The sequence below is a fragment of the Haliotis cracherodii genome, unplaced genomic scaffold, assembly GCF_022045235.1.
Source record: "Haliotis cracherodii isolate W230 unplaced genomic scaffold, xgHalCrac1.p SCAF_5, whole genome shotgun sequence".
NCBI lineage: Eukaryota > Metazoa > Mollusca > Gastropoda > Lepetellida > Haliotidae > Haliotis > Haliotis cracherodii.
The window spans coordinates 62,007,413-62,030,020 of NW_027266308.1; the positions used below are offsets into that span (position 1 = coordinate 62,007,413).

The 22,608-nt window shown below is 38.4% G+C and overlaps 1 protein-coding gene across 2 annotated transcripts in view; it reads right to left on the reverse strand.

Moving 5' to 3' along the window:
• Positions 1-20,716, reverse strand: part of LOC139443127 (tight junction-associated protein 1-like) — a 39,011-nt gene extending 18,295 nt beyond the window's left edge. The window contains exons 1-3 of one of the 2 annotated variants that reach the window (XM_071224075.1): positions 20,340-20,716; positions 13,614-13,696; positions 9,436-9,479 (exon numbers count right to left, since the gene is read on the reverse strand). In XM_071224075.1, the coding sequence (XP_071080176.1) occupies positions 9,436-9,479; positions 13,614-13,670 (101 nt within the window). In that variant the 5' untranslated portion in view covers positions 13,671-13,696; positions 20,340-20,716. Of the gene's footprint in view, positions 1-3,825; positions 4,455-9,435; positions 9,480-13,613; positions 13,697-20,339 lie in introns of those variants that run through there. The other variant, XM_071224074.1, reaches the window with a different exon arrangement.
• Between the last annotated feature and the right edge of the window lie 1,892 nt (positions 20,717-22,608).

The following is a 22,608-nucleotide window of genomic DNA, read 5'->3' on the forward strand; positions in this document are numbered from 1 at the left end:
GTAATCGAAATTCATGTAGCCCGGGAAGTCCCTACGGTGACTGGTCAAATTGTTCCATACATAAAAATATCCTGCAACAGCAATCACCAGTACCAAAATGCTGTGTTTGTGGTTCTTATAATTTTAAATATATATATATAGTAAAAGCTGCAACTAAAATATATTATTCCTGATAAAACAATAATTTCAGATACAATTTCTTCAACCATTGCATTAAAATTCTTTGAAGTTGTATCATTGGTGAAGTACATTAATTATTTTCTGGCATTTGAACTTTGATTTGTTTTGAAGGAAATTTAGGGAAAGTTCCACTTTGAAGCTTAACAACTTCAATATTCTTGTAATCATAAAATAATTTTGACTGTTCCAAAATCATGAAAGGTTCAATCTTGACATGCCTTCAATCTTGTTTTTTTTTTTTATCCTTGTGTATCGAGATACGTATCGTATCGTGACCAGAATATCAAGATGCATATCGTACCATGACCTTCCTGTATCATTGCAGCCCTATGTACAATAATTACATGCATCTTTTAATTTTTATTGAACCTGAAAAAAATAAGTTTCTCTGCACATTTTTGACAACTTTGTAATCGTCTGCCATTTTTTTAGATGTTACAATGGTCACAATGCATGCGTAATAGACATATTATACACAGAAATGATGTTGCGAATCACAGGAATCAGTAGCTTATTTCTGGATATCATAACTTTGATTTGACTTGTCACTTCTGTAAACTTTGCTAACAAGATAAAAATATGCATGATTTTGAAAAACACAATACATCAGTACTTTCCAAACATATTGTGATAAATATTCATCAGTATTCATATCGTGGTATACGGGTAATACCGTGCACCTCTTATTGTCAGTATATTACATATTGTGATACATATTCATCAGTATTCATATCGTGGTATACGGGTAATACCGTGCACCTCTTATTGTCAGTATATTACATATTGTGATACATATTCATCAGTATTCATATCGTGGTATACGGGTAATACCGTGCACCTCTTATTGTCAGTATATTACATATTGTGATACATATTCATCAGTATTCATATCGTGGTATACGGGTAATACCGTGCACCTCTTATTGTCAGTATATTACATATTGTGATACATATTCATCAGTATTCATATCGTGGTATACAGGTAATACCGTGCACCTCTTATTGTCAGTATATTACATATTGTGATACATATTCATCAGTATTCATATCGTGGTATACGGGTAATACCGTGCACCTCTTATTGTCAGTATATTACATATTGTGATACATATTCATCAGTATTCATATCGTGTAATACGGGTAATACCGTGCACCTCTCATTGTCAGTATATTACATATTGTGATACATATTCATCAGTATTCATATCGTGGCAAATACAGTACTTAATTGATAGTCTAGACTTCCTAAATGACTTTCAATATGGTGTTAAACCTATATCTATTTTTCACCGGACTCACTGGTTCAAAATTACCAAACATGAACATTCAACCATGTGGAGATGGACATTAACATCAAGTTAAAAAAGTTTATCATTACAAACTTCTTTGGACTACAAAGATGCTCGTCTTAATATACAAATGTAGATAGTTAAGAATTGTCAATACATACATTCTTTCATTTTGAAATGTTCCATTTATTATTTGTTTGTTTGTTTGTTTGTTTGTTTGTTTGTTGTTTAACGCCGCACTCAGCAATATTCCAGCTATATGACGGCGGTCTGTAAATAATCGAGTCTGGACCAGACAATCCAGGGATTGACATCATGAGCATCGATCCGCAACATTGGGATTGATGACATGTATCAACCAAGTCAGCGAGCTTGACCACCCGATCCGTTAGTCGCCTTTTACGACAAGCATAGTCGTCTTTTACTCCATTTGTTAAAGACCCAACACATATTAGGCAGAAATACATTTCAGCTTTTTGGTTATACTAAACACTAGCATTGGGAATCGACCTGAAAAATTATAATCGATAATTTATCAACACTGAATGTTAAAGAAATCAGAAGTTTGTGGTCATGATTTACTTTGCGGTGGTTTTCCATGTCAACTTGAGTTATTTTAGCACTCTCTAACCTTTCATAAATAAATGTTTTCTTTATTATGGAATGTCATCATTAATTAATTTTGTTTGTTTGTTGTTTAATGCCGCACTAAGCAATATTCCAGCTATATGACAGCAGTCTGTAAATAATCGAGTCTGGACCTGACAATCCAGTGATTGACATCATGAGCATCGAACCATGCAATTGGGATACGATGACATGCATCAACCAAGTCAGCATGCCTGACCACCTAAACCACTGTTGGCTTAATGACATATCTTATCCCCATAATCATTCTTCAAATAGAGACAGACAACATCTATCTGTTTAAGTGGTACGCTACATTCCTATCTTCCCAACAAGTGCTTTCAGCTTATCTGCCAAATTTTATCAAAAATTCGCTCTGTGTCTACGTCAATATTTTACAGGACCATCATTTTATAAAACATATTTTAGTCTAAACAAATGAAAGCCAAGCATTCTCAGTACATCAGTGAATTAGGAGATAAACCTACTGCATTCGGAAATTTGAGGGTGTATCACTGTAGATTCAATACCTATTATTTATCATCTGGAACCGAATGCTTTGATACCTTATTTTAACCAATCAGAATCAAGAATTCTTCAATGCCATTGTAGAATTTGGTTTATATGCCAGCATACCCAATTTTATATAAACCGACAATATACGTAACACATGTTTGTTAGGTAGATATTCACTGCTCGCTCACACATAGCTGCTGTCAGGATATGACAAACATATTTAACAAACATGAAGACAAACAGTCAAAATCTCTGCTGTGATACACTGAAATTGACTGTGCAAAGCCACAATATGAGTGACATACTTATAACAAAATAATCAAAGTGCATTGCTGTTTCAGTGAATCCCATTTCTAAATACTTAAAGATTAATTGTTTTCAAGTTTGATTTATCATCTATCCATTTGACAGCTGATTTTATCAGAATAATAATCAATAATGTTTGTGTTTCATAAGCAGCCTTCTCTCAATATTGCTGAGTGTGAAAAGAATATATTACCAGAGGTGTTCCAATTAATTGTCATAATCGAAGAATGATCGGAAGGTCCAAACGAGCAAGCAGTCAAATGCAATTTTCCATAATTCAACCTAAACATTATAACATGTATGAGATACACTCTATAATTCACACACCTAATTCCTATACAATATAATCCGTATTTCATATGTTTTAGCAAGTTACCATGATATTGATTCAGTTGACCTTAATAACACATAGAATCATGACGTTACTTTACATTTATAGAAAGAGGTTAGTTTCTGAATAAATTTTTAACTGAATTTTCAAGCATAGCAATGAATTTTCACTGTTTATGCCTCTTATGTCATAGTGTTGTTTAAACAGTATGCCAGAACCGATTCCTTGCAATGATTTTTATTGGTATGGACATTGATCAATATTATCGTAGAAATATTGAGCATGTTGAGCACAAAGGCCAATTCAGCATTCAGATTCAAACACTTAATTAAACCCTCATTATTTTACTGATTCCAAATCTAACTGAACCACAGGTACACACGCTTACTTAGTCTGGTGACGAGACACACAACCGAAAGCTATTCTGGAGACTTAACAATGCTGACAACCCACAACAGTGATATAGTCTCCAGTGCTCCCCATACAGTGCTGTGCTAGATAGCAAATATACAGCAGAAGGCACAATTTTGTTACGTCTGGAAAGATATAATGGCATTATCAGGAAGTAGGTCTTACCAAACAGGTCCACAATGTCTCTTACTCATCTTGCGATGTTGATGACAATACAATCAATACTCTAAACTTGCTCTGTAAAAATCTAATTAGGTCGGGCTGACCTCATCATCGTTTAAGGAAATCCCAATTTCTACATCCATCGAAAAAATGCCATATTCTTCATCCATGGTATCCTAAAAGGTCAACACTGGATCACGGCTGATTTTAAAGCACTTGAAGACATGGAGTTAGGCACTTGTGCATTAGGTGGTGTAAGGCATCGGTGCAACACAGACGAGGCAGTAAAGCTGATGCAGGCAGGGACGGCTTCAGTGCAGTTTCAAGACACAACAGTCCAACATGGTGTTATTATCACAGTGCTGTAGAAAATCCCCTTGATGCCAGCTTCAGTAACAGCACCAGGAAAGCGCAGGAGGATGAAGTAATGAGGCTGGCGATGTGATGTCACCCACACATGTCCGCCGGAACTACATGCATGCACGTACTGCACTCAGAATAACTGTCTGCCATCATGCTAATGCACCTCCATCTTTATGAAGCATGGGAATGAAACAGATCCGTCAGAAGAGTCAGGAGAGTCGCAGGAGGTTATACCAATCATGCAGAACCATCAATGCATGACCTCTATGATTCACAGTTCGGCTGATCAACACGGGAACCAGCACACAAGTCCTCGACCCTACATTCAGTGTAGATGAATCATTAATAGCAGACTGAACACAAATGCTGCCTAATAATTTTGTTTCTAGGGAACTCCGGAGTAGATGAAATTGATTATTTCTGTGAGGCGAGCTCAGTTCACTGTTTGAGCGTGATGATGACAAACTACAGCACCGTTCAATGAAAGGATTTGCAGGCTCATCAGCAAAGAAAGCTAGTGCCTGCCGCTAAGATACCAGCACAGTGACTGCCGCTTTGCTAAGATCTGAAACTCTCCAGCTTAAACTAGAAACCAATCTTCCTTCATGCCAAGCTATCTTACTGCTTGACAGCTTCAGCTATTGTGATATTTATATAGAGTGACATGAAAATGGCTCTTAACAATGCTCAATGCTGAATTATTTCCATCACCCCGTCTCATCAAATTACTTCCCTGTCAAATCATCCAATAATAGGCATTACACTCACATCAATAACAAAAAATACCCAAGTTTCATTCATTTGGAGGAAATACCCAAAGTTTACTGATTCCTTTGAAAACGCTTGGTCAGTTTTCAAAGCTTATTCAAAAATAGCATAAATTTCCTGATCCTATAGATTAAACTGATAGTTGTCAGTATGACCAAATAATAGGTAGCAGGTAGTCAATAAATGTAGATAAATATTTCTGTGGTCAAAGAAACTCCTTCCACATAATTAAACTACACATGTCCGAATACAATCCCGGATAAGAAATAAGTGTCTCCAGTTCCTGGCTGTTCTAAGCCAGTAGTTTACCAGAACTTCACTTGTGAGACATAAATCAATTACTGGTGGGGGAAGGGGACGTTTTGTTAATGACACTACAGATGGGGGAATCAATACATGGGGGAGATGAGTGACCAGGGCCGGCAGCTGGCCCAGGATCAATCACAGCCAAAGAGAGAGGAGCCTCATCATCCGTCCCATTGTCATCAGCCGACTTCAATGAGGGGTCTGAGGTTTTACGCTATAGTCACCAACCCTTTTTATTAGTTTCTTATGAAATATATATAAACTTAGACCCTTCATGTTCTTATTTTGTTTTTGAACAATGTTGTTTGAAATTACAGATATAGGGTCGATAGGATACCGGTAAGAAAGCCAATTTCTCAAAAGTTCTACTTTCCTTTAGACATGTTAGACATTTTGTGAAATGTGAAATAGAAACAACAAGCATATAGTTGACGAAGTCATCTATATCCCCCACCCATTTTAACACGTTATGGTCCCAAACCAGGTAACTGACCCAACATTTCTCTTAGCCCATGTCAAAATAGCTGCAATAGAAATTCTAAAACCATAATTTCTAAAAGTGCTAAATATCAAAAGGCACCAGTTCAGTATGTGCCTGGTCGATGTGCAAAGTTTTGGAAGAAAGTACTTAACAGTTTTTTAGTTAAACCCCAGAAACAAACTCTCACCTAAAGAACCTAAGTCCAACTTGTTGCCTTGGAAACATAAAAAATAAAAATTTATAAAATTCCTAAATAGCAAAACCAGTTCAGTATGTGCCTGGTAGACATGCAAAGTTTTGTAAGAAAGTATTTTATAGTTTTTGAGTTACGCTCCGGAAATGAACACAACCCTTATAGAACCCAAGTCCAACTTGTTGCCATGGAAACATAAAAAAATAAAAATTTCTAAAAATCCTAAATAGCAAAAGGCACCAGTTCAGCATGTGTCTGATAGACATGCAAAGTGTCGTAGGGAAATATTTACCGGAAACGATTTCAGGACCCACGCACACCTGGATGCACGGACGGATGGACGGACGGAACCCATTTCAATATTCCCTGCCAACTTCGTTGGTGTGGGGGGTAAAAAGGCATAAACTGTGCAAAACATTGTAGGTCATTGAGCACTTGTCTTAGTCAGGTAGGAGGAAAAAGGTTATTTTATATTTACAAGTGTAATTGTCAGGTTTGGCTTTAATCACGTTCATATAAATAAAGCTTCAAAAGCTTTTCCAAACTCCTTTTTTTTCAGTTGGGAGGATCCGTTAAAACAAATATTATACATTAAAGGTCCTACTGCTGTATCCCTGCAGTGAAGCAGATGAGCCTGTGATAGACAGTGGGAGCACTGACAAGGGAGGTAACTATCGGAGATTTGTTTGTTAGTTGTTTAATGTCACACTCAGCAATATTCGGGCTATATGACAGTAGTCTGTAAATAATTGAGTCTGGACCTGACAATCCCGTGATTGACATCATGATCATTGAAACACACAATTGGGATATGCATCAAACCAAGTCAGCAAGTCTGACCACCCAATCCCATTAGTCACCTCTTACGACAATCATAGTTGCTTTTTAGGGCAAGCATGGGTTGCTGAAGACCTTTTCTACTCCAGATCTTCATGGGTTAACTATGTGTGAAGGAATGCTTGGTTTTAGTGTCACTCTCTGATTAAGGCAGGAATCAAGAATGGACTTCACACATTTTAACCATGTAAGGAATTCAACCTGGATCTTGGGCAGGAAGAGCCAAGACCTAAACTTTTTTCCAACACTTTTCCTTTAATGAAGCTCATTGTCACAATATGATATGGCTCTGTATGATGACAGAACGGTTGCAATTTTAACAAAATATATGATACATGAAAGTATCATCGGAAAGCGCCATATTCCATCAATGAATGCCCACCCAACATTTGTATAATACATTAATTAATATGATTAAACATGTTTAACTAGCAAAGTTTTGAGAACTCTTGACAATCTCATTAGAGACAAGCATTTGACACTTAATTTTCATACCATACAATAATACACAATCAACACATATAACATGTATAAGCATCTTCATCTTGCCTCCATGTCAGAATGATGACATCTGATTGGTCCACATGATCTTGATAAAATACTGTGTAACCTGCCTTGGAGGGTAATAAATTTCTCAGCGGGAGAATAAATCTCTTACACTCTCCACAAGCAATACAGGCTGCAAGTGAAAAGCGAAAAGCAACACGCCTTTTTGAGTCAATGAAAGTCGTGTTACCTCAGCTCAATCGAACAGCTGTTTTCTATCAATTTTGAATTTGTGTTACCTCTTTTACAATTTCACATTAAAACATGTTGGTGGGATATATTTGTTAAAGCAGGATCACAAGGGGTACATGGGGTTTTATGGGTCCCTCGTTAAGTTTAAAACCTAATGTGGGATGCGTAAAACCCCATGTACCCCTCGTGATCCTGCTACAACTTATAATGTATCCAGCCTGGGAGGGAAATAACTTTCTGAGCAGGAGAATATATCTCTTATACCCCACCATGAAGAAAACAGGCTGCAAACGGATTTCTGAGGGGGAGAATATATTCCTGGCCACGAAGAAAAAAGCTGCATGTTGCTACTGAGTCAATGAAAGTCAAGCGACACAGCACAAGTTAGTTCACCAAGGTTCAACAGACATTTCTATCAGTTTTCAGTTTGTTCTAATTCTTTTTCAATGGCAGATTGAAACATGTCAGCAAGATAAATTCATTGTAGCAGTATCACAAGGGCACATGTGGTTTTATTCTTCCTACTTTAGGTTTTATACGAGCCGTAAGTGACTGGTATCAAACCTATATCAAATACATATAAGTTATAACCACATATACCCATTGTGATACTGCTACAACTTATAGTGTCAGAGCTCCAGATAAGCTTTTGGTGTTGTGGGTATTTTACCCATGCATTTTAAAATCATTGAGTATCAGTAATTCTATCTGCGTATTCAAATTTCTGTTACCCACTAGTTTTTACACATGTGGGTATTTAAGTTAAATATTTAAAAACACTATTCATGGAGTCCCTAAAAACTTGTGTCGTGTGGGTTCGCGAGCTTTAAAGGACTAAAAAATACCACGATACTTCCACAAGAAAGTGTGATGGCAAATGATCATGATGTAACTGTCATCGTGGAGTTTGGCAAGGTTGACGGAATGCCCATTATAATTTCAAAATAAGTTGCTGATTTGCTAATCGAATACGCAGGGTTACTTCACAATATTTTGATGATACGCACAAGTTTGATTTTTGTAGCGTATCTGTAATGTTCGTTGCGTATTTGATACGCTTAGATTATATTTTACTGTGTATTTCTGCATTTCTGATGCGTATTTCACGCAGATACGCAGCTTATCTGGAGCACTGAGTGTGGCCCTTCAATCATGTTTGTAGTAACGACATCATTTTCAGTGCTTACATAAGCCCAGTGCAGTACAACATACACACGTGAAGTCCTTTGCCTCTGTGTACTCTACCTTAATAAGATAGTTATATGCAGGTTTAGTGAACTTGACCAGTCTATCACATGGAAGAAGATTTCTTGACGTGGGTTATAGTGGTACAACAAATATGATGTCTCCAAACCCTCAGATTGAAACTGCATTCAAGTCATTTCAAGAGCATAATGACCTTCAAGTGACCTTGGCATTTCACACAACCACGACACATGGACAAGCTTTAATCCCTAATTCACACTGAGTGAACTAGGAAATTGCACAGCACATCAAACACCATGAACACATTTTAACCCTAGAGAGAGGGGAATTACACAGTGGCAGATTTTTTTCATTAGGGGGACAATTTCGCCTGTCATTTTGTATCATCTGTTTTACCGTATTTCCTTTTTTCAGACTAGCTTTTTGTCTGGTATTTGTGTTTAAGTATGTCCTAAAGTATTTAAATCTGCAAAGTTGAGTTTACTTGCCCTTAAATGTGAGCGGAAAGCCTGGAGAGGTGCAGGTCTTAGATGTTTACCACTTTGATCAGATGTATGGTGCTGACATACCAAGAATCATCATCAATAAGGCAAATGTTGGATTTGAACACACTCTAGGATTTTGGCACGTGTAAGGGATGCAACTGTGGCACTTTAGTTGCCCTATAACATGGCTACCTGTACATGCTGTATAATCATGATAATAAGTGTCTGTGTCTCACCTGGAACCGTTGTTGAAGCAGCTCTGGCAAGCACATCCACAGTCCTGAAAATACAGACATCATCTTGACCACAACACAAATGATGGGTGAGAAGACAACATGAACGATCTTGCATAAATTACATTCAAAGCCAGTGGAAAACAATGTCATGACATGAGGCTACCCCACCTACCAACCATACAAGAACCTAAGGGGACAGAAGTTTTGCCAAGGCAGGGCCCATTCTATGGAACGAACTTCCAAATGAAATACAGTGAGTGAGTGAGTGAGTGAGTGAGTGAGTGAGTGAGTGAGTGAGTGAGTGAGTGAGTGAGTGAGTGAGTGAGTGAGGTTTTACGCCGCTTTTAGCAATATTCCAGCAATATCACTGCGGGGGACACCAGAAATGGGCTTCACACACTGTACCCATGTCGGGAATCGAACCCATGTCTTCGGCTTGACGAGCGAACGCTTTAACCAGTAGGCTACCCGACCGCCCCCCAAACGAAATACAGAGAATCATGGACTTCATCACATTCCAGATGGAACCAAGACTATCCTTTTCCATTAAGCCTAAGACTTGCCACACTGAGCAACTGTTGGATACTGGTGCTACATGTATAGCCAATACAAACTTGTCTATAAGGGCTGTTACGATTCACTTATGTATTCGGTGAATCAACCCGTATCCCTTAATGAATTGAATTTGTTATTCATGGTCACAAGAATAGAATATTGACAACAACAAATGATTAACAAAGATTCTGTTTTACTTGAAGTTGTCTGTTATTTATCAAAGGAAGATATGAAAGATGGAATATACACAAGCCATGTAGTAGTCTGTTGTGTGTGGGGCGGTGGGGTAGCCTAGTGGTTAAAGTGTTCTGTCATCACGCCGAAGACCAGGATTCGATTCCCGTCATGGGTACAATGTGTGAAGCCCATTTCTGGTGTCCACGGCATGATATTGCTGGAATATTGCTAAAAGTGGCATAAAACCATACCCACTCACTCACCCACTGTTGTGTGGGTCATCTACAACTCCAACTCGTTAAACGCTCATCAATTACCCCAACTGTTGCGTTGTTGCAAGCGGTCATTGTATATTATTGCAACCATGGTTATGCAGTCATGTGCATTTACATACCCTGTACCTTAAAATATCCTTATTATATGCAAACACAGATTTCTTCAAAGACAACACTCTTTTTTATAATTTGACAGAAATGTAGTCACTGGTTATTGTTGTTTTTGAGCAGATACTAGTACCTGGATAAGTGCAGTGTATTAATGCATAATGTGATAATACTAAGTAACACTGTCAACATGGTCAAGCCATGTCAAATAATCTATTTTGTTACAGTTTCACTGAATATAATAAATAATATATCAACTGCTGACTTGAAGAAATATTTAAATCCGTTACCCTATATTTGTGATACACATCATATTTGCCTCATTGTGTATTCATTGATACGTATCGTATTCGCCTGATAGTGTATTCGTTGATATATATCATATTCTCCTCATAGTGTATTCGTTGATACATATCATATTCACCTCATCATGCTCATAGTGTATTCATTGCAGCCCTATTGTCTGTGTTGAAATCTTTAGCAGCATTTGAACATACTTTAGAAATACATATATGCCATTGTTTACTGTACAATGATAAAATATCTGCCAGATTACATTGGGTGGATCACAGGGTTCACAACTCATTGTATTTTAGTGACAATGGAATGGTAAACATCAGGATGGCTTGGTTAACACAAGCTCCTGTTGCCATGGTTGCCTGAAGGGCATGCCAGAAAATCGTATTTTTAATGGTGTTTTGTGACAATATATGAAACCACTAATAAAATGAAAGGCACATGGAAAATTATGAATATGTGGACACATTTAACATTTTTAAGGTACGGTATGATTTGCAAAATAAAATTGGGTGTTGATACACTTATTTTGGCCTTGATGATGATTGAAAAAATGATCTTACACAGTTTTAATATCCCATTATTTCTCTCTAGTCATTTCCAATCTATCAAAATGAAATGTGTTATTGTCAGTCCTCAAGATGTCAATATTTCTCAATCCAGCACTAATCACATGTCGTGTATCTGATTGTATCGTGTTCAACAAAAGTATAGAGCCAACTAATACACCAACTTAGCCAATTGTAAACATGGTAAATAAACAAATAAATGCTTTTTGTATTGCAAGTTTTATTCAAACATAAATTTAGATCAATATTATTGTTAAATGTGAAATATTTTCACTTAAATGAACATGAAATAAATTTCCAGTTACCTACACTTATCACATCAATTAAAGAAATATAACATTTATTTGTCTTATTTCTGCAAAGAATAATAGCAAGATAGACTAAATTACAAAACTGCAAAATATTTACAATTGTAGAAAGTTCAACAAGACCATAGAATGGTATACACTGGTATAAGGGTTTCCCTACATCACACAGCCACACAGATTTTACAAGGATTCATGCCAGTGGCAGGTAATTTGGAAAAAGAATTCATTTTGCTCAAATTGGTCAGTGAAAAACTTAACTTCTTCAAAGACATAACATAAGTTATTACTATATTACATGAATTTGGAAATGTTTAATTCCAATTTGGGAATTTATACTGACACTTGCTGCAGACCAGGGGCCAAATATCGGCCTCTGAGGTCGAGACTAATCTGTGCTGCTGGCTTTCTGCCTGCACCAGATCAGGCTACCTTGTAACTGCATTACATGGAAAACTTCTGTGAATGTTCATTCAGCATTACTCATGTATAAGCATGTCTACATGGTCTGCCTGGTCGTACTGGCAGAGATCAACATGGAAATTTGATCTAGGTAGGCTCTCTCCAGCACAGTGGTGACTTAGCATAACACCACTGCCACAGGCTAATTTGCATATCACGTGATCAGAGTTTTCTCTTGTTTGTAAACAAACATGCTCTCTCTGAAATCAAAACATACTGGCCTGATGTAAGCCTTTCGGTACGGAAGCATAGTAGGGCCACGGTGAAATTTTCTTTTGTCTAATAATCTCCTACGTAGGACTTAGTATGGCCTAGAATTACTATCTCCTACATAGGACTTAGTATGGACTTGAATAACTATCGCCTATGTAGGAGATATTCAGTCCTACGTAGGAGATAATAAGTCCTACGTAAGAAGATAGTGATTCTAGGCCATACTAAGACCTACGTAAGAGATAGTAAGTCCTACATAGGAGATACTAAGTCCTACGTAGGAGATAATAAGTCCTACATAGGAGATACTTAGACAAAATAAAATTTCATAGTGGCCCTACTACGCTTCCATATTTCGGTGAGCTGTACATATTGTTTTGTTTAATTTTGTAGATATGCTACTACAACTGCAACGGTTATGTCCATGACAATATATCTTTATACATCAAGCTGGCCATGTCTTTATACATCAAGCTGGCCATATCCCTTGAGCTTCCATGACAGCACGTGGAGCCGTACAACCAACGTAAACACAGGACAACTACGCAAATGGAAATAGTTGTTCACAGTATTTTCTCAATCAAAGTTAACCATTCTATGACCTATGTTTATCTAGATGTGGAGACTTGTCAAAAACGAAACAGATGTAAAAGATATGCAGTATCTTGAATGGACTGTAAGATGTGATGAATCGTAACATGGCATTGGCCTGTGGCAGGGGTACTATGCTGGCCACATGGAACTCTGGGTAGGACAGTGCTGGGTAGGCTGACATCTGTTTTGTTCATTTATCAATACTGTTATCAACAATGGCTATTCTGCTATCCATGCTAAGGCCACACTTTCTTTTTCTTGCTTTACAGATCCTGTACATTTGGTAGAAATGGAAAAAATATATCATGTAGAATTTACCCCTCTTTTTATCACCGATAAGCATGATAAGCTGATAGCATATTGCACCCAAACATATTTTCTAAACAAGGTCCCACTGTTAATAATTTTGCATCAATGTTTAATAATCAATGTATAAACGTAAAGAAACTCTATTTTAATACCAGCCTGAACTTTGTAGTGGATGAGAAAACTAAAATATATATCAGAATTGCTTGTTTTTAATTAAGTTTTATTTTTCACTAACCGACAGGTATTTACTGTAAAAAACTGTAAAGCAAGAAAAAAAAATGTGGCCTAATATGGAATGAAAGTACAAGTATTACCTTGCATACATTAGCCATCCTGGGTATGGTGACCTCGGAGTTGGTTCGCCGATGCATGGCGCTCCTGTCCTTCAGTTCTTACCCTGTAAACATACAAGCATTATAATATCAAAGGGCTTCTAAAAGCATCCTTAGTAATCAGTTCTTATTAGTATGTGCTTTATTATCAGTCTTCTTCTTTGAAATTCCTTAAGTCAGACTGACCACTGTTTTGGCCTCATAGACACAGTGAGTGAGTATGGTTTTACGCCGCTTTTAGCAATATTCCAGCAATATCACGAGAAATTGGCCTCACACATTGTACCCATGTCGGGAATCGAACCAAGGTCTTCGACATGACGAGCGAATGTTTTAACCACTAGGCTACCAGTGGCTAGGCTACCAGTAGAATAGATATGAACTTTTCTTTGAAAAAAAATATTCAAAGATGTAGAATCAATTAAGACAGCTTTGACTTGTAGGTTTCAACTTCTTTACTCTTTTTATCCAGCAACTTTTTAACTGCTATCATTGAGGACACTGTGCTTAGTTTTCTGAAAGGTTTCCAAAGATGTTATAACATGAAAACGCCACTGCTTGTGAACACTTCCTTGTAGAAGGCATGGTCAATACTCGTCCTCCTATTTCTCTGTGTCTTGCAGCAAAATAAACTCTACTGTATAACATTAACTTGTCACACCGGAAGCTCACAAAATTTATGATTCTCTTCATCTATAAGAAATCCATACATGCAAATATTGTTGCAAAGTATGATTTAAACTATATACATAGTGCTATGTTTTACGAGGAGACACATGGAAGTGTGTACAGCATGTAAGGAAGTCCATTCCAAATCCAATGTATCATGATACATATGTGGTACTTGCTTATTTCTTACCCAGTCTTATAAATACATGATAAATGCAAATTTTATTATATATATGATGTTTATATAAGGAGAGATAAACAGTTGCCTGTTCATTACTCCTCCATAAGATATGGAACGTGAAGGGAATCCGGGTGAGAATACAGGTCACCAGCAACCTACCATTGTCAGTGACAAAATGGATCAGGGGGCCTGCATGTCATTGTATCCCAATTGCGTGGAATGATACTCATGACGGCAATCACTGGATTATCTGGTCCAGACTTGATTGATCTGTTGCCGATTGTCTCATTCATAAAAAATTTAGAAGCCAGTTGTTGTGTGACATCATTATGATGCCCAGTGGAGGCATTGCCCAGAGTGCAGGCAGAGCCTAGAGTGCAGGCAGAGCCTAGAGTGCAGGCAGTGCCCAGAGTGCAGGCATTGCCCAGAGTGCAGCCATTACCAAGAGTGCAGACAGAGCCTAAAAGTGCAGGCAGAGCCTAGAGTGCAGGCAGTGCCCAGAGTGCAGGCAGTGCCCAGAGTGCAGGCAGTGCCCAGAGTGCAGGCAGTGCCCAGAGTGCAGGCATTGCCCAGAGTGCAGCCATTACCAAGAGTGCAGACAGAGCCTAAAAGTGCAGGCAGAGCCTAGAGTGCAGGCAGTGCCCAGAGTGCAGGCAGTGCCTAGAGTGCAGGCAGTGCCCAGAGTGCAGGCATTGCCCAGAGTGCAGCCATTACCAAGAGTGCAGACAGAGCCTAAAAGTGCAGGCAGAGCCTAGAGTGCAGGGTGGGCTGACATACAATGGGCTGACAAATGGGGCTTCTCCCTTAACTCAGAAAAAACAACAGGAATAGTATTCAAACATAAAAACATGAAACCCGCCTCCCCAATCCTCCAGCTAAACAATCAAACAATCAAATTTCAAAAACAAACCAAATTCTTAGGACTTATTTTCGATGAACATCTCACCTGGGATGCTCACATCCAAAACCTAACAACTAAATGCAGTAAAGACCTAAACACCCTAAGATGCCTAACTGGCTCTAACTGGGGAGCCTCCAAAGATACTCTCCTCTCTCTCTACATATCACTAATTAGATCAAAACTAGACTACGGCTGCGCCATATACAACACCCTAAACAACTCTCTATCTAAAAAACTTGACTCAATACAATATCAGGCTCTCAAACTCATTACACGCACCCAACATGGCACCTCCTACACCTCACTTCAGGCCTTAACAGGAGAAATGCCACTAAGTCTACGCAGGGAACAGCTAAGCTTAAATTTCTGGGCCGCGTCCCAATCAAACCCTCTCATCCAAAACTTAATAAACCAAAACATCAGCCCTAAAAACCAAGCTCTAGCTCGTAAACACCCCTTACTTACCCCAATATCCCAAAGAATAACAAACTACCTAAATGAACACCAAATTAAAAATCTTAAACAAAACTGCAAAAAATCAAATATCTTCACCCCTAAACTTAAAATACCCAAAATAGACACAACACTAGCTAGCCAAATAAATAAACAAACTGACCCAAACATAGCTAAAACTACCACACTAGCATACATACACAAAAATTGGCCAAATTGGTGTCACATTTACACGGACGGATCCTCAGATCCGACCTCCAAACACACAGGTTTCGGAGTCCATACCACACAACCAACTAAAACCACACAATCCTTCCGACTCCCAAATAACCAATCAATATTGACGGCAGAACTAATGGGCATGGCCTCAGCCCTCCACAATCAAGAATCCAAAAACCACCAAAAAATCCTAATACTTACTGACTCCCTAAGTGGACTACAAGCCCTCCAAAACAAAAATACCAAAAACCGACCTAAATTAATAAATCAAATACTTAAAAGCTCCAACGACCTAACTAAGGCAGGCAAACAAATAACCTTCTTGTGGATACCCGCCCACGTAGGAATATACGGTAATGAAAACGACGATAAAGCAGCTAAACTATCCCTCAAAATCCCAGAAATAAGCTTAAACTTACCCATCTCAAAATCAGAAATTAAAAGTGTAAACAAACAAAAAATCACAAAAAAATGGCATAACCTATATCTAAACTCAAATAGCCAAATCAAAAGAGTGCTCAGCAAACCACTAACCAAACCAAAAATTCTCCATCCATCAAAAAAAATCGACAGAGTAATCACTAAACTCCAAACAGGACACACCAACCTAAATAACCACCTAAAAAAAATTAAAAAACACACTACAGGTAACTGCCCACACTGCAAACAACTAGAAACCCCAGAACACGCACTCATCCACTGCACACACTACCTAACACATCGAACCGCATTACAAACCACCCTCAATCTAAACAAGGCTCTCACTCTAGAAGCAATACTAAACCCACAAAATAAACTAGAAAACTTCAAGGCCTTAGGCGTATTCTTAATAAAAACGGAACTAATCAAACGCATCTAAAACCATAATAACCTACCAAATCAAAATCACATAAACAAACAATCATCCACCATACCCAGCTCCCTTAGTTCTCCTCCCCAACCCCATCGGCATCTATCCCAAATCTCAAAATTCCCAAATTCTATATAAGCAACCCCTAAAGCCCCCTCTTGGGTTGCACAGACCACCCTCGCCCCTTTCGGAAACACATTAAATGGCCTGGCCGGGCCCGTGTGCGAAATACGCATCAGTCGGAAAGCGCACGTTAAATCTCCAAAGTAAGTAAGTAAGTAAGTAGAGTGCAGGCAGTGCCCAGAGTGCAGGCAGTGCCCAGAGTGCAGGCAGTGCCCAGAGTGCAGGCAGTGCCTAGAGGGTCTATGGCACATTCTCAGCCTGTGCAACTGCATCGCCACAAGTGGGCCAGATTCAAACTGTTAGTGTTCTGTCCTCATCATGAGAGATCTTGACACATGCTTTGCCAGTCCAGGAACCTTGCTAAAAACCCTTCATTTCCTAAAAAGACAGAGGGCTAAACCCTGTTTGAGTTCAATTGCCTCCACAAAAAACATGCATCAATGTCATTAAACAAATTATTGATTAATTGAATGTATGTCTGACTATGTCATATAACCAGCTTGAATTTGGAAAATACTCCATTTTGATTGGTCAATCAGAGATATCAAACCAAAATAAACCCCCTCTGTGTTAAACAGCCGCTTTGATGTAAATTGTTAACATCTGAAACCTCTAGCTGCACGTTTAGGTCCAAATTCCATTCAGTGGGGTTAAATCTACAGGCAGTCTAGCTCTACATTGAAAACACAGTATGTTTATCTCCTAAATAAACTAAGCTGCAAAAGAAAGTATAGGTTGGCAATTTGTAATTTTCCTAAAAACAGCGATAACTAGTGGAAAGTGGGTATTGGGAATATGACTGCCCAGGAACAGGTACCAAAAAACACCTCACCCGAATGCGCCACCTTTGACAGCGCTCGTGTGGTGACAAAAAAATGGTGAAACAGGTTTCCCGCCTATGGCATAAACTGCACATGCATGTTAGCTGTATAAATGCTATAAAAGGTTTGGTTGTACACCATTGACAGTAGCCCAGCTGATTCAACGGTACAGGCAGACAAGGAGGACACAGGACAGGCCTAGAACCGTACGACCCCGAGTGACAACACCACTGGACGACGGTGAGATACGGCTCATTCACCTGCGAAACAGATTTGTAACGGCGACGGCGACGGCAGCAACAGCATTGGGACATCCCATTAATCAACATACTACGACGACTTCGTGCTGCTGGAATCCGAGCGTATCATCCTTTCCGAGGAATGGTACTAATTATACAGGAAAACCTGAACGCTGTGCAGTACAGAGACCAAGTTTTGCAGCCAGTTGTGCTTCCGTTCTTACAAAGCCAACAGCAGGGGACATTGTTTCAACAGGATAATGCCAGGCCCCATACTGCAAGACTGACTCAGAACTTTCTAAACCAGCAGAATGTTGACGTTTTGCCCTGGCCTGCCCACTCACCCATGCTTGCCTTAAAGGTGACTATGCTTGTCGTAAAAGGCGACTAACATGATCGGGTGGTCAGGCTCGCTGACCTGGTTGATGCATGTCATCGATCCCAATTGTGTGGATTAATGCTCATGATATTAATCACTGGATTGTCTGGTCCAGACCCGATTATTTACAGACCGCCGTCATATAGCTGGAATATTGCTGAGTGTGGCGTTAAACAACAACCAACCAACCAACACGATATGAATCCTATTGAACATCTGTGGGACCATCTTGACAGACAGATTAGAGCACGCCATCAGCCTCCCGTCAGACAAGAATTGCAGCAGGCCCTGAGAGACGAGTGGCAACGGATTCCAGTCCATGTCATCAGAAGACTAACGTCATCGATGAGGCGGCGTATCACAGCATGCATTGAGACAGCTGGAGGTCATACACGCTATTGAAGGCAACTGTGTCGACAATGAACTTGTAGTGTCTGACAAATGTTTTGGTGACATTTCAGACAACTTTTGAAAATGAAATTTCTTACCCCATCATTGTTTACCTTGAGCTTACATTACCTGTGATTGCACAATTTCATTCAAACTGTGGTTGATCAATCATTTGTTACCCGTCCCCAGATTATATTATAATTCACAACAAAACCTCTTCTTGTTATTTTTTCATCGATCATGGAACTGGACCTATACTTTCTTTTGCTGCCCAGTTTAGTAGCCACAATATGTCACATTCTGCCAATGTTTTATCATGTGTAGAATTGACTTTCAATCATCAGCCTTCTGTGTAAGGTCAGATTGACTGGATATCACTCTTCTTCAAGGGCCTTGTGAACATTGCCTCGAAATATTTTTTAGTTTTGTTTTATTTCATTGCTTAGGACATATTACATTGCCTCCTGAACCACAGCAATATCTTTGTTTATCATCTTCATAGTGGGGTTTATCCTTATTGGACAAATCTTTGTGATGTGTCATCTAAATTGCTGTCTTTGTACTTGCCTGGATAAATTACTGAAGTCTGGCACAATCATACTTTGTGGGATGTAGAATGATGCCCGTTATTGTTCAATTCAGGCCCCATACACAACTTTTCCCTATTGTGATATGCTGGAGCTTTCTCCCTTGTCAATGATGCCTGGATGTCACTAAGCATGACTTATGTAAATAATGAACTTTAATCGGTATAATATGCACAGTTTGATAAAATCAAGGACATCTGATATAGAGAACACAAATAATAATGAGGGTTATTGAGTGCATTTTGTTCTGTTTAGTGTACATAACAAGTACTGCAATACACTGAAGTTGTGGCAATAAATTTTTTGATAGGCATTGCTTTGCAGTTGACAGATGACAAAGTGGACTTGCTTGATAACGGTAGAAGGATCTATACCGAAATGTCGATTTACAGTAAATAAAGCAGTTGTTATCCATAAATTCTGTCTACTTTGTAAACAGCAAATATGCAAAAACTGTATGTAGTGCAATAATTTTTGGTATATTTGTTAATAAATATAAAACAGCGTTTGTTAACATTTGTATCGTTTAACCTTACATCAACACAGAAATTAAAATGTCATCAAACATATGATTGTCCGTTTGTTTATTGTTTAACGCTGCACTCAGCAAAATTCTGACGGTGGTCAGTAAATAATCGAGTCTGGACCAGTCAATCCAGTGATTGACATCATGAGCATGGATCCATGCAATGTGGGATACGATGACATGCATCCACCAAGTCAGCGAGCCTGACCACCCAAACCCACCTTTCACGACAAGCATGGGTTGCTAAACACCTATTATACCCAGGATCTTCACGTGTCCATCAAACAAATTAAATAGATCCTGCGTTCACACTGACATAAGATTAAGATGATTACAGCTGGTTGCAATGCATTTTCAGAATCATACCAACCTTATTGTACGTTGCGTTTCTGCTCTCTTGAATAAGAACCCATCATTTTTCAACTCCAACAGGCTCCTATACAAACTATCAACTGTCCAAAAAGTTTAACTAGTCGACATTGATATGAAACAATGTAAGCTTAACAGACACTGTCGTCATCAGTATGCACGAAAACCGGGACGTTGGACAGGTGTTTGGTCGCCTTCCGTGACGAAACAAGGACGCTGCTTGATGTAAAATTCACACTGTGCGGTTGAAACCAGTATGTGGGAGCCCCGGTGGTGAAGACCTGGGGGTGTCGGGGTGTGCAGATTACTTTCGTGGTAAATCACTTATTTTGACAAGTTGACGTGTACACATTTTTCCAAACAAACATCCTCACTTCCGCAACCATTTGCGCATGATCGGAAATATTATCTAAAACTCCCTACAGAGGATGATAACTCAGTGGGCTGTTGCGAAGTCGTTGTTCGCAATTTTGACTTTTCGAGATTGTCTTTGCTTGATTGGGGAAGTACATTTAGTGTTGAACCAAACTGTATAATTTTACTTGATAGATCAGATGCACTTTGTAGATACCACATAAGCTTAACATGTCCAAATTACTGCCTAGCTTGACAGTTCCATCGTGTATTTGTGTCAAATGAAGCTTTTAAGATATCATTCTCAAAATGTGATCTACAATCAGTGTCCGAAAGAACCCGTGGCTGGTAACATATCTGTCAGGCTGCATGAAATTTTCCTCCATGTGCCAGACCGTCTGCACGATATATTTAAGACTAATTTTGTATTCAGTTTTATTATGTATAATTATATATACATAACTCCTCGTATAGGTCTCTTCATTTAGCGCTTTTTTAGTAGTTTCTTATTTATGAATGCGGGTATGTAACTTTGAAGATCGACAGGCAACACTTATGGGTCACCTGCCTGACTGTCTTGTTTGGGTTTTAAATTATTTCAAACACTCAAGTCTTTGAAAGGCATTTAGAAGTGATACACATCAGGAAGAGAATTGTTGGATGTCTTTATTATAAACTTACTCCTTCACCAGGTAAGGACTCAGGGCATTTATTTACCTGATGAAGGAGTAAGTATGTAGTCAAAAGTCAAAATTAGTTTACATGTATTTGTGTGTAGGCCTTTGGCCCATGTGCAAGAAATGCAATGCAAATAGTGAAGCGCATTACATGGATTTTACGACTTCATGTTTTTTTTTGTATGCTTAATATGCATAATATTGCAGCCGTTTTAATAACTAATCCGGAGTTGTACACAATAAACTTTTGAATTTAAATATAGTTGGAAATTTCCAATATAATTCTGGCAAATAAACTTTACGCAGTTCAGTATAATGTTTACAGATCAATACGAAATGATATTCATCTTCAACAGACATATTGCAAACAGGACACATACGTAAATATGATTCAATAGATTGCCATCTACCCTCGTTCTGTCCTAAAAAGTAAAAAATTACATCTTAATTTAATAAAAACACTGCGTACATGTTGCTATTGTAAATACACAAAAATCTTTCAGGTTCAAACAGTGTTTTATTTTGTTTATACATGACATATCCGGTACTACTGTTGAGTGTTGACATCCAGTTTTGACGAAATTCATCTACAAAATACGTTTTAAATACCCCAATGAAAGCTAGATTGTCCCCAACAGACTGGTTTAACCATACAAATCCCAAACCATGGGAACATAAAATGTTACGAACAGATACTACCCAAGTATTATGACCAATGTTGTCTAAATACATCAACATGTTATATACTTTTCTTGGAATACGCCCTTCATGCATCCTGTTTAATTTTAACCCATTCTTTATAATGCGGATCTGCGACAACATTCACCATAGACAATTGCATTTGGCGTTTGTTGTCCCACCTTTAAAAAAGTTTTACATGCCAAAAGATGAACTCGTTCTAATTGATCATACCGCTGGTAAGCCCATACTTCTGACCCATATACATGTATTGACAATACCCGTGTATCAAATATTTTAAAATATACTTTTGGATCAATCATTCCTATTTTATTTAAATTTATATTTATTTCCATCAAAGCCCGTTTTCCACGATTTGCTAGATCAGCAATACACTTTGTCATCTTGAAAGTTGAAGATAATATTACACCTAAGTACTTACAGCTGTTAACTATGGGCAGGGGATGTCTTTGTATGTCCATTTCTCCTTCGCAGACAGGGTGCTTCCCCTTCTGAAAACAACTACGTTTGATTTATGTATGTTAACAGTTAAGTCCCATG